This window comes from Globicephala melas, chromosome 7 (assembly GCF_963455315.2).
Source record: "Globicephala melas chromosome 7, mGloMel1.2, whole genome shotgun sequence".
Classification (NCBI taxonomy): domain Eukaryota; kingdom Metazoa; phylum Chordata; class Mammalia; order Artiodactyla; family Delphinidae; genus Globicephala; species Globicephala melas.
In genome coordinates, this window is record NC_083320.1 from 131256 (window position 1) to 144096 (window position 12841).

Sequence of the window (12841 nt, forward strand, 5' to 3'; positions counted from 1 at the left end):
TCAGGAGGGCCAGCAGCGCCCCAGAGGCTTGTCCCCAAGGCTGGGATGCCCAGTGCCCGCCCCAACGTTCCCCAGGACCTCCTGCAGGGAGAACATGCAGAAGGAGATCTCCTCATAGGAGACCCCGGTCCCACTCGCGTACAGACAAGCGAAGGTCAGGGCTCTCTCGGGGGTGGGCCTGATGGACGCCAGGTCAGAGTAGCCACTGGGGCCCTCGTGGATCGCCCAGGGCTCCGGGCAGCTGTGGGGGTCCAGGGGCGACCGGCTCAGGCAGATGCCCATGTGCAGCTGTGCCCTGCGCCCCACCGGGTGGGAATACAGCAGCCATGTGGGGCTCTGAGACAAGGCCGAGGCAGGACCGGGAGCTCGGGGGTCCAGGTCCCCCTGTTCCCCCCAAGCCCAGGCCCTGGGCCGGGCTCACCGGAGCCATCCCCACATCCCTCCGTCCCACCCAGCCCCCCGCCCCCTCGGGTATCTCCAGCACCCTCCTTCCTCTGGGGGTTCCTGGGGCCCAGGGCAGAGGTGTGGAGGGTGGAGGGTGTTCCTGGTACCCATGGTGCACCCCTCATTCTCCGGCCTGCTGGAGGGCGGGGCCGGAAAGCCCACAATGCTGCCCTGGCAGCCCCCGGCGGCCCCAGCCAGGGCGAGCACCAGCTCCCCAGGCAGGAAGGAGGCGCCCTCGTCTACACTGAGCACCTGCATATGGCTGCCCAGAGGGCTCCAGGCACTGCAGTAGAGGATGCCACCAGCCTGCCCCCTGTCCCCCACCGCCAACTGGCCCTCGCCCGAGCGCAGTTTCGGCACGAGGCCCCCGTGGTGCCAGGTGCGGAGAAGGAGTGGGGGCCGGTCCCGCAGATCTCACCAAAGCACTCTCGCCGGTCCACGCGGTACATGTAGGCCGGCACCAGCAGGCGGCCCGAGCACAGTCGGATGCCATGGCTGGAGCCGACGGCAAACGTGGCCCAGTCTGCAGGGAGGAGGGGCTGCTGGTCCCCCCGATGGCAGCACCACCACCCTGGGGGAAGGGGAAGACGGGGGCCAGCACCACCACCCTGGGGGACGGGGAGGACGGGGGCCAGTACCCGGGTTAGGGGACAGCTCAGGGGGCAGCCATCGGCTCACTGTGCCCCCACCGTCCACTCCTTCCGGCCACCCCCAGGCTGTACAAGCCTCCTGGGCCATTAGCAGGAGCCACGAGCCCAGGCAGGCCGCTGGGCCAGGATCTCAGCGGGTGAGCGGAAGGCCAGCCCCCAAGTGTGCGTGCTGTCCAGGCAGAGGGGCAGCTGAGGGCGGGAGGGTCTGGGCAGCCCCTCCTGGCAATGGGCTCGAGTCCCCTGGGGTGGGGTCCACACCAGCAGATAGCTCTTTAGATCCACTGTGCCCTGTCTGGGTCTCAGAGCCTGCCCCACCCCTCTGTTTAGCTCCTACCTGCCAGGGCCTAGGTGACCCCTGGGTCAGCTTCCACATGCCAGGGTCGGAGTGGCCCCGAGGGCAGTTGGTGGTCAGGCCCTCGGGGAAGGGGCAGCGAGAGCAGAGGGAAAGCTCTGGTGTCAAGCCGACCTACCCAGCTGCAACCCTGGGCTGAGCGCCGGGGGAGGGGTGAGAAGGAAGAAGAGGAAGGGTTAAAAGAGGGGACCCACCGGGGGTTTGGGGCCACAGCGCTCAGACAGAGACAGGTTCGGGAAGATGACAGAGCCTGCTGGGCACGGGACTGAGGTCTTCCGGGGACAGGATGGGGGCGGCCCACCAAACGGCGTCGGTGGCGCTTAGGCTGGGTGCGGAGTGAGGCAGGAGCTCCAGCCAGGCCCCCCTCCGCCGCCAGGGTGCAGACCCCTCCGCGGTGCAGAATCCCATTCCCCGCCCCGCGAGACCCCCTCCCTGCTCGGACCCCGCTTCCCCCCACCCCACCCCCGCGCCCTGCAGAGCGGGCGCCCACCTACCCTGCTCGGCGCCGCCCACCGCCTCCGCCGTGAGGTCCCGCGCGCCACCCCAGCTGCGCCCCGCGTCCCGGCTGGTCACGCCGCAGAGGTGCGCGGCGTTCTCGCCCGCAGCGATCTGCGCGGCCTCGCGGGTGCGGCCGCGCACGGCGATGAAGAGTAAGACTGGCCGTGCGCGCGACGTGCACCGGGCAGGGGTCCCTGGAGCGGTGCTCGTCCAGGACCGCTGTCCCCAGCACGCCCGTGGTGCCGCACTGCGGGGAGGGGGCCAAGCCTCAGTCCCCAGCCCTTCCGCGCGGCGCGGCCCCCGCCGCCCACCCCGGGCTCACCCGCACGGAGCCCCCAGCCAGCATGCCGGTCCTCTGCATCAGGCGGTGGGCGTGGGCGTCGTCGGGGCTCAGCCGCTGCCCCGCTGGGCCCGGGGGGCACGGGCAGCAGTGAGGGCACGCGGTACGTCAGGCCGGCCCTCTCGCCCTGGAAGAGCACGGTCCACGCGGGGACACGCAGGGCCCCATGCTCTGCGGGCGCGGGCCCAGGACCCCAGAGTCAGCGGGGTCCCTCCAGATGGGCAAGGGTTTTCTGCGGGTGCAGGCGCCGTGCCCCTGCCCTGGCCCAGCCCGCCTTCCTGTGCCCACCCGGAGACCACCCTGTCCCAGGGCCCCTCACCCCCGTCCAGGGTGGTCCCTCCCCAACGGCTATTGCACCTCAAATGTCTGGAATCTGCGCCTTGCGCCTCTCAGCATGGCCCACGGAGAGGGAACTGGTTGGTGACAGGAGCGGGGTAGCCTGGCCAGAGCCCCTCGACCCTGTGCACCCACGTGCTGGGGACTTGCGGTCATCACAGAGCCTGCCCGGCAGGAGGCTGCCAGGGGACCCCAAGGCTCTGGACAAGGAGGGGTTCAGTGTCCCCAAGCAGGGGCCCCACAACCACAGGAGCCGTGCAAACAGACACACAGAAAAGGACACAGAAAGACACGAAACACGGAAACATGGGAGACACAGAGGAAGACACGCTCACATGTGCTGCACGCAGATGCCAGGCTTCCGCTGCCATCACCCTCTCAGACCTGGGGTCCTGGGGGTGGCCAGGAGACGTTTAGAGGGTTGCCTGCTGACCCAAGGGGGGCCCAGCAGCTCTCCTGCAGATAAGGTCCTGAACTCCAGGCCCAGTGGGACATTTGCGAGGTGGGGGACCCGCCGCCCTGCCGCCCGGGCTCCTAAGCAAGGCTGGGGGACGTGGGGAAGCCCAGCAGAGCCATCCTACCTATGGGGTACCCCAAACAGCTCACACGTGTACCCCAAGAGAGCTAGGGGCGGTACAAGCCAGTGGGGCAACAAGAGGGACCCCAAGGAGGCCAGAGAGGTCACCGCCCTGCCGTCCAGCCCCTGCCCCTTCCAAGCAGAAAGGAACCAAGTGTGGGGTGGGGGGTTTAGTCTGCAGTAGGGGTTAGGGGTTTGAACTTGAAAAGCAGCGGCTCCCACACAGTGATGGGAGGAAGATGAGCACCCTCCACGACGGAGCCCCCCAGAAGCGGGAGCACACACACGAGAGAAGCCAGGCTGGGGGACAGGGCATGGAGGCTGGGTGCGCTTCTCAGAGCTGAGAGCTAAGAGGGGAGGGGCGGGGGGAGACCACAAGCCAGGCACCAGGAGCGCCCCAGCAGGAGGGAGCGTCGCAGGGTTCAGCCACCATGAAGAAGGCCACAGCCCAGGCCCCACGAAGCCTGGCTCCCTAAACCTTGGCTGGTCGCCCAGCCCCCTCGCCCACAGGCCCAGGTTCCTGCAGGGGTGACGGAGCGTGGCCTGGGCGGCCTTTCTGGGGTGGGGTCACCTGAGGGAGGCTCAAAGGGCGGGGCCTCAGGTGTGGGTGCACTGGGGGCACACACAGTCTGCAATCCGCCGACCCCCTACCGGGGGTCCCGTTCTGATTCGCACAAAGGTGGGCTGGCCAAGCCCCCACCCAGGGATGGCAGTGAGTCTGCTCCCCGCAGCGCAGTGGGGTCCAGGGGCTGCGACCGGAACCGGAGGTGTCTGAGCAGCTGAGGGCCAGACGCGGCGGTAACCAGACAGGGTGCTGGGGGGAGGGGAGTCCCTGTACAGCGAGGCCGGCGCACATCAAAGGACACAGTCGGGATGGAGAGAGTGGGGTGACAGGAATGAATGCACACATACGCCTCCATGCCTGAGGTCCCCCAAACAGACAGACACAGCCACCTCTGCCCAGGACCGCCTTCTCCTGGGAGGCTCCCTGGGGCAGTGCACTAGCCCCACCACGCTGCCCCCTGAGCCCAGCAGACCCCTGCCCAACGCCAGGTCCGCCCACCCCACCATGCCTCTGGGGCCTCTGAGAGCAGCTTCCCGTGTCCTGGAAGCCCTGGGCCCCCACCCCCGCTCTGCATCCAAAGAGCAATTGTGCCCAAGCAGGAAGCAGGTGCAGGTGCCTCATGTCCCTCCAGGCTGAATGGACACAAATGGGACACTCTCTGCATTTGGTTTGCTCTGCAGGGCCCAGAACCGCCAGCAGCTGGTGCCAGAAGCAGGAGGGGGCTCAGGTCCAGCCCCCACTGTGGGACGGGGCAGCAGGGATGGAGGCCTGCAGGATGCAGGAGGATGCAGCTAGCTGGGCTGTCTGCTCACTGCGCACAGTGGGACGGGCTGCCGGGTACTAAGAGCACCTGCGCCCGGGCCGGGCCCTGCTCCAGAGCCCCAGAGCCTCGGGGGGGCCCTCAATCTAAGAGGGAGAGCAGGCCTCCCAGGCTGCTGGCCCTGCCCAGCTGGGCCAGTGCAGCAGGTTCCAGGGCTTTGGCTCGACCAGGATGGCCGTAACCCAGCGTTCAGGGGAGTCAGCACCCGTAAGTCTCCATGCCCGTCTACCCTCCCCAGCGTGGCCCTCCCCAGGTGATGCAACACAGAAGGGGAACCGAGTCCTGGAGAGGAGATGGGACCTCCAAGACAGTCTGGTTCCCTGGCCCTGGACCCAGGCAAGTTACTGGGGGTCATTCTGCCCCAGCAGGGTCCTGCCCCGAACTCCTGCAGCCGGTCCTGTCTGGGCTCCGCCCTGGAGCACGAGCCAGCCCAAGTCACCTGCCCCACACCCTCTGGGCCAGCACGTTTGTCCCGTGGGCCTGCTGGCGCTGGGCACACTCAGCCTGCGGGGCTATGAAACGCATGCATACGAAGGGCACAAGCCCTTTGCACACAAGATGGGCAGACTTGGCTGTGTCACCTCAGGATGGGTCTCCAGCCTAACCCGGGTGTCCTGTGCCCTGTCCCGGGCAAGGACTCAATTCAGACACTTCTGCCTGGTGAAGCGTCACCTATGGGCCCAAGTGCTCATGCTTGTTGGGGCGGGGCCCCGACACCCAGCCTACACCTACCCCATCCTCTAAATCTACCCCGAGGCCCTGCAGGAAGTCGTCCCATTGCGGGGGGGCCCATGTGGCAACTCTGGCTGAGGGCCCTCCGTCCACAAGCCCATTGCCCTCAGGCCAAAGAGAGGCAGGTCCTGGCCCCCGAGGGCCGGGGATATAGGTGAGCAGGGAGGGGCCTCACCGGGCCCCGCAGAGCTGGCTGCAGGGCAGCTGCAGGAGTGCTTGCCTCTCCGACCCACTCACGGGCAGAGACAAGGGCCCACTCTGTGGCCGGGAGCTGCGAGCTGGCACAGCCCCAGGGCTGTGTCAGGATCCAGGACCGTCCCGCCAGCCGTGCGACTGTGGTGCAGCACAGAGAGGGGTCGGTGGTGAAGAAGGGCAGCCAGGAGGGGGCAGTGTCCAGACAGGGCCACACAGGGCTCCTCTCTGCTGGTCAACTGGCTCCACCCTGGGCCCTCACCCTCCAACAAGGCTGTGCTGGGGGTGGGCCACCACCAGGGGCCACAGCTGACCTCCGAGGGGGACATGGGCGTCAGCTGCCCCCAGAGATGCCTCCCATCACGACTTGGGTGCCTACCTGCCATTCCCTCAGCCCCCAAGATGCCAGCCCCTTTGGCCCTCATGGGCCCCACATCCTACCCCTGTGTCTGGGCCACCATCTCCTCCCCATGCCGGGGCCACACACCAGAGCCGGGCACCGGCAGGGCAAGGCGGGGCGGGGCAGCGGTGGCACCGTGGCACCCACTCTACGGAGGTGGCCCAGATGTGGCACACATCACCTCTGCCCCCTCCAGGGGCCCCAGGACGTCTCCAGCCAGCAGCCCATGCCCACATAAAAGCTCAGGGGTCTGCCGTGAATGGAAAGGGGAAGGCAGTGTGAAGGAACGGCTCACACAGCCTCCCGCCTCTGGAGCCCCGTCCAAACCAGAAGGCAGGATCTACCTTCCTCCCCTGTCTCCCAAGTCCAAGCCAGGTGCCGTCTCACAGGCTGCCCGCTGAGAACTGGGGCCTCCAAGTCCCCGCAGCACCTGTTCGAAGCCCCCCAGCCAGAGCAGGGCTGCCTAACCAGGGTGCCCGGGGGCCACAGAAGGAGGCGGTCCGCACACACACACCTTGTTCCCTCTCTCAGGAGTTTTCACGTTTTAGTTAGATGCCAGCTGTTTTAAACCTAGAGACTTCACATAAAAACCTGTATTTCCAGCTTCTCTTGAAAAATCAGACGGTCTGTCTCCCCGGCTTCCCCCACTCCCATGGGCACTGCTAGCTGGGACACGCACACCCCATCCCAGTCACCCGCAGCCCTGCTCACCAACCCTGACCCCAGCATCACAAGGCCTGGAGATGCCCCTCCAGAGAGGAGATTCACAGACTCTGCGCTCCCAGCTTTATTGGTTGTGTAGGACTTCGCGTTTTAAACAACTGAGTTTGTCTTGGATGGACACCCAGATTGTTTCTGAAGTTTCTCTGTTACAAACCATGTACACTTTACGTTGTAATAAATACCCCCAATTTTCCCTCCAGAAAGACAGCGCCAGTTTACATTCCTGCCAACCTCAAAGGCAAGAGTAACCGCAATTGAATTTCTATGGGAACGTCGCGTTCTTGGCTACTGTGCCCCTGAGCACAGGCCCACGCCCACGGGCCCAGCACTGCTGGCAGCGGTGATGGCCTGACACCCACTCCCTTGAGACAGCCTGCTCTCTGTATTAAGCGGCAGCAGTACTTTCCGCTTATCCTGGACTCACTCGCTTGCCCCTGTCGGCTGAGTTGGGGTCTTGTTTGCTTTGGGGGTTAGCAGAGCTGCCTGGTGCTCAGGGCAGTGAGTTGCTTTGAGTCTTTCTTTAAATCGGGGTCATTTTGCCCATTCTTTGCTTGGCTATAGGTTCTCATCTATGGCCCTTACTCTCCTTCCCAGACTCCTATCAGGTTGGCTCATCCTGGATCTGATTCCCCATCTCCACTCTCCCTTGGGACTTCCTTCTTTGCATTTTCCTCTGGGTGGAGGATGCAGGAGCCTCCAGAGGTTCTCCTGGCTGACCCTGGCTCTCTGCAGTGTCCATCTATCCTTCACGGTCTCTATTCCATTTTTTCAGAAGTCATTTTTTCTGTTTCCAAATATTCTCTTTTATTCTCAAGTATGCCGCAATATGTCCTCTAATCTTACTGAAAATTCATTCTTCTTAAAGTCCCTCCATTAGGGGCTTCCATGGCGCAGTGGTTAAGAATCCGCCTGCCAATGTAGGGGACACGGGTCCGAGCCCTGGTCTGGGAAGATCCCACATGCCGCGGAGCAGCTAAGCCCACGCACCGCAACTACATCACGCCGTGGCCAGTCACCTCCACCTCTCCGTGGGGTCAGCCCCCAGTCTTCCTCTGAGCTGGCAGGGCGGAGACTCTGCTCCCCTGCAGGCCTGGCAGGGCTGCCCACCCCCAGCCACATCCCATCCCTGGGGCTGAGGGGTGGGCGGCCTCCTTGCTCCCCCCGGCTCCCCGACAGCCTGCTTGCAGCCCTGCCTGGGGCTTTCCTCCCACCCCCGGGGCCCCTCCAGCCGCTCTCCGCGGCCTCCGCTCTGAGCGGTCCTCTTACGTAACCTCTTCTCACACTGCAGCAGCTTAGAGGTTTTAAGGTGAAAATCAGAAGCTTTTTCTTTTTCTTTTTAATAAATTTATTTTATTTACTTATTTTTGGCTGCGTTGGGTCTTTGTTGCTGTGCGTGGGCTTTCTCTAGTTGTGGCGAGCGGGGGCTACTCTTCGTTGCGGTGCGCGGGCTTCTCATCACGGTGGCTTCTCTTGTTGCAGAGCACGGGCTCTAGGCACGTGGGCTCAGTAGTTGTGGCACGTGGGCTTCAGTAGCTGTGGTGCGTGGGCTCTAGAGTGCAGGCTCAGTAGTTGTGGCATGCGGGCTCAGTAGTTGTGGCTCGCGGGCTCTAGAGTGCAGGCTCAGTAGTTGTGGCGCACGGGCTTAGTTGCTCCGCGGCACGTGGTATCTTCCCGGACCAGGGCTGGAACCCGTGTCCACGCACTAGCAGACGGGCTCCTAACCGCTGCGCCACCAGGGAAGCCCCCCAAGAAGCTTTTTCTAAGCCAAACCCAACAGCACCCTCAGCCCCTCCCTCACCACCTGCAGGCACATGTGGCGCCTGTCCTCGGGCAAGTGGCTTGTGAGGAGCTGCTTCGGGAGGTGGGAGGTGTCTCCCCACCCCCACCCCACCGCGGGGTCCACTTCTGGTCCGAAGGCGCCTGCTGTTGGCGCCTGGCTGGCTCCCTCGCTCTGCCTGTGACGTTTTGTGTGACCGCAGAGCCCACAAGCCTCTGGATGGGTGAGCCTCCCCAGGCCCCGACTTGACACGCGCTCCGGGTGTCCTGCCGTCTGTGCCTGCGGCCCCGGGGAGGGCACGTGTTCTCCGCGGGCACAGCCCACACCCGGGCTCTGCAGTGTGGTCCACACGGCCCGTGTCCCCGCAGGTTCTGAGAGTCACCTGCTGGATGCGACGGGGTTTCCTCTGGTCTTCCTGCTGTTCCAGCGGGTTTTTCTGGACGTGTGAAAACCCAAGACCTCCCTGTCCTTGGGGAGCCCACGTTTTAGCATCACATAAGCGGGGTCCGGCTGGCAGGCCTCCTTCCTGTGTTCCCTCCGCAGGCCGCGTTGTTTCACTGATTCCAGGACACCATCCACCAAGACGGCAAAAAGACCAGAGGACAGGGGGCCTCAGAGGCAGAAGGGAACCATTGCTGGTCAAGGTGGTGCAGAGGAAACGGCACGTCCCACCCCAGCTGCTGTGGGCCCTGCAACAAGGCCCCTGGCCCGCGGCGCCGCACCCCAGGCCTCGTCACCGGCAGGAAACGCCTGGTGTGTGCCGCCTTCTGTGACCCGCCACCGCCACCTCCTCCAGCCAGGGCGCTGCGCAGGGCGGCCCCGGCTCCGTCCCAGAAACAACTGGGAAATCACCAGCCTCAAACCTGGCTTCCAGGGGGTCAGAAGCTGAGCACCACAGGCCATCCGCTGACCTTGGAAGGATGGAGGACAGACAGGCGAGCCACCAGGGCTCTCGGGAGCTCCATCGTGCTGAGTGCCCAGCCGCGGATGACGGAAGAGGGGACAGAGCCAGCCATAGGGCCAGCGAGGCTGGAGGGACCCACTGCAGGGCCCCCCAGGCAGGCCCTGGAACCAGGCGAGGCCACAGGCAGCCGACAACGGGTGGGGAGGGGACCTGCATTTTAAATCCTGGCAGAGAGCAGGAAGGGTCAGTTGGAGGCAGTCACGGGTGTCCCGACACGCCCGCCCTGCTGGGCTGGCGTGGGGGCTGGAGATGGGCCCTGGCCCGGGCCCTGAAATCACGCTGGGGCCAAGACACCCCCAGGAGAACACCCACCTCCCCCAGGGTATGTCTCACCCGCAGCCAGAGGACCCTGGCCGGGCAGGTGGACCCGGGCCAGCCGCGTCAGCAGGGGCAGGGGCTTGTGTCCCCTTCGGAGCAGGCTCTGCTGGGGCTGCCCCTCTCCTGGGTGACAGAGGAGGGGACCGTGGATGCAGCCCATGCCCAGCCTCACCCATCCAGCCCAGCAGCAGCCACGGGACCTCTGAATCAGTTTGCGCCTGGCTTGTTCACGTTTTATGAGAGTGTACGTGCACTTGGCAAAAAAAAAACAAGGCAAAGCATCCCAAAAATATAGAAAATGATACCCCCTCCCCACCCAACCCGGCCTCCAGGTGCCCAGAGTGAGTCCCAGCTGCGGTCTTGACACGCAGGAAGGTTCTGTTTGAACCGGCTTCCAAGAGTCGACGGCCTTTCTCAGAAGCAGGAGGTGAGCTGCCCCCTCCGTCCCCTCCTCTGGCCGTCCCTCTGTCCAGGGGCCACAGAGGCACACACCCGCCTCCTTCTCAACAGACACACGGCCAGCGACACGGCCACTGACTGACACCACCTGCAGACGGTGCTCCGTGCATGGCCTGGGGACACGCCGGCACGTGCATGTGTGCCATTTGTGTGCAGGTGTGTGAGCGCGTGTGCACGCGCACAGGTGGACCCTGAGGGGCGAGCCCCAGGAGTAAACCGCAGGGCCAGTGGATACCACTTCACTTTTTGACACTTTGGGGGCCAGCTTATCCTTCAAGGACATGGAGGGGTCCCCCTGCCACTTGCTCCCTCCCACCCCCAGTCACTAGGCCACCTTCTCGAAGCCCTACCCTTACTCTAGCAGGAAATGCCTCAAAGTTTTAAGCCCTCTAATAATCCATGCATTACTTTAATTCTCCAAAAAAAACTTGCTTAGTCCTAAGACTTTTTATAGGAGGTATCTCTGCATCACAAAGCCTCTCACTGCACATTACCCACGTAAGACCACGCCTCAGCGGCCCGATGAGGCGGGGCTCCAAGCCACACAGTGGGGGACAGGGACGGGGGATGCGGCATGGGGATGGGAGGCGGGGACAGGGATGCCCTGTCCCCACACACAGACTGCCAGGCTCCGGGTCGCTGACGCTGGGTGCTTGAGGAGCAGGGGACACGGGCACTTCACCTGGGCTTTTATGAGGTTGTTTTTCTAAGAACAGAAGGAAGGAGAGTACCGTGATTTATTCCCACTTTTACTGGAAGTTCAGGGCAGCCAGAAACAGAAAACGTGTCCGGCCTCCCAGACTGTCTGCACAGCCCGAGCAGCTGCCCCAAGGACCAAGGTCAATGGGGAGGACCCGGTCGGGGTGACTGAAGACGCTTGTGCCGGGCGGGGCTTCTCACCCGGCACTACTGACATTCGTGGTCAAAGCAGAACCGGAAGGACACATCACAGCAAACCACCAAGTGCAAGAAACCAATGCCTGTCTTCCAACAACGGTCTTGCCAACTCACGGGCCTTCTGGAAAACGGGGGAAATGACACCTTCCACGGTGGGGGGCATTCCTGTCACTGGCTCAAATGTGACTAAAAGTCATCTGTAAAGCGCCCGACGGCCCGGGCTCTGCTGGTCAGAGCTCCGCGTGGACCCACCTCACGGTGCTCTGCTGCCCACATGGAGTTCACCACCTCTGCCCAGGGCACCTTGGAGGCTCACGCTGTGTGGGGACCAGCGGAAGGACCACCCGTGCCCCCTCCCAGAGCTGCACCCCACAAGGTGGAATCCCAGGGGCCACAGGCAAAGCAGGGGCGACCTGGTCTATTCTGATTGGGCAGAATGGCTCACCCACCTGGCCTGTCCAGGACCTGCAAAGGGACGGAGTGCCCGCCACGAGGATGGAGTGAGGACGGGGCAGCCCTCTCCACTCGGCCCACCCAACAGAACTGGCAGAGCACCCGGAGGAATCCTGCCGAGAGCCACGTGCCCCAGGCTCCACAGGGCCAGCTCCCCACCGCCAACCACGGGCCCGGGCACCCCGCCTGCCACTGGCTCCGTCGAATGGAGGCCCTGTGAGCCCACGCCAGGCCTGCGGGAGCGCCCCACAGGCAAAGCCAAGGATCGAGGCCCCCTCCCGAGTCTCCCGCTGACCGTAGCGGGCGTCAGGTGCGGGTGGGCAGCGTCTTGTAGGGGTTCAGGATGCCCTTGGGGTCCAGGAGGGCCTTGAGCTGCTGCATGAGCTGCAGGGCCTCGGGTGGCTTGCTGTAGCCAAGGACGTCCTTCTTCTTGAAGCCCAGGCCATGCTCGGCACTGACGCTGCCCCGCTGCCTGGCCGTCCACTCGTACACGTAGGGCTCCAGGGTGCCCAGCAGCGACGGGCTGAAGGCCTCTGCCGTCACGTTGAGGTGCAGGTTGCCGTCCCCTGGAGGGACGCGCAGGTCAGGCTGGGCCCCCCTTTCCCGAGAGCCCCCAGCCCCGCCCCTGCCCTGCCTGAAGGCCACCGGAGGAGTGCCGGCCCCACCCACCTCTGCCCTCACAGCCGGCTTCCAGACCTTCACGTCACTGGCCACTGACCTGCTGGTGACCACTCCCCTCCTCTGGGGGCTGCAGCTCCCTTGGCTTCACATACGTTTCTCTCCAAGTTCTCCCCCATCTCCACCCGCACAGCCTAACCTCCAACCCCTCCCCGAGGGCTCCAGACTGAGAGGAACGAACACCCACCCGACCTGTGAGAGCCCCAGGCTGGACCACCGATGCCTCCACAGACCTGGGTCCCCAGTGCCCAGGAGGTCTCGGACCAGGTGACCTGGGGGCCTCTGACCCTGTGACCTGGGGCTTCTTAGACCCCCTCCCTCCATGTACATTTGTCAAATGCAGGGAGCAAACCAGGGATCCCTCTCCCACCAAAAGTGGTTCCCACTGATACCCTCAGGGTGAAGGCTCTGAAAACAAGGGTCTTTCCCAAGGGAAACACTGCGGGGGGCGGGGGGGGGGAGATAAGCTTATCTCCACTGACACTCAGATATCCACACCAGCAGCCAGCCTGCATGGGCTTGCGGCACAGTTCACAGGGCCCCCGTGGCCCCAAGGCCATTCCTGGCTGCGGGCTGGGACCCAGCCCCACTCCCACCCTCCCCACCTTCTGCACAGGCAAATCACCCCAACTCGGCCTCAAATAATTCCCACAGATACAAGCCTAA

At 64.4% G+C, this 12841-nt stretch overlaps 2 protein-coding genes across 4 annotated transcripts in view; both read right to left on the reverse strand.

Annotated features, from left to right (window-relative positions):
- Positions 1-11207, reverse strand: NEU4 (neuraminidase 4). The gene is given in 10 exon segments (XM_060302630.1): positions 1-359; positions 362-488; positions 490-830; positions 833-967; positions 1941-2101; positions 2103-2191; positions 2267-2348; positions 2350-2455; positions 9704-9811; positions 11159-11207. Coding segments are annotated over 10 exon segments (1557 nt in total).
- Positions 9997-12841, reverse strand: part of D2HGDH (D-2-hydroxyglutarate dehydrogenase) — a 23210-nt gene continuing 20365 nt past the window's right edge. For 2 of the 3 annotated variants that reach the window (XM_060301543.2, XM_030850245.2), the window contains exon 10: positions 9997-12063. In XM_060301543.2, the coding sequence (XP_060157526.1) occupies positions 11804-12063 (260 nt within the window). In that variant the 3' untranslated portion in view covers positions 9997-11803. The remainder of the gene's footprint in view (positions 12064-12841) is intronic. The other variant, XM_030850244.3, reaches the window with a different exon arrangement.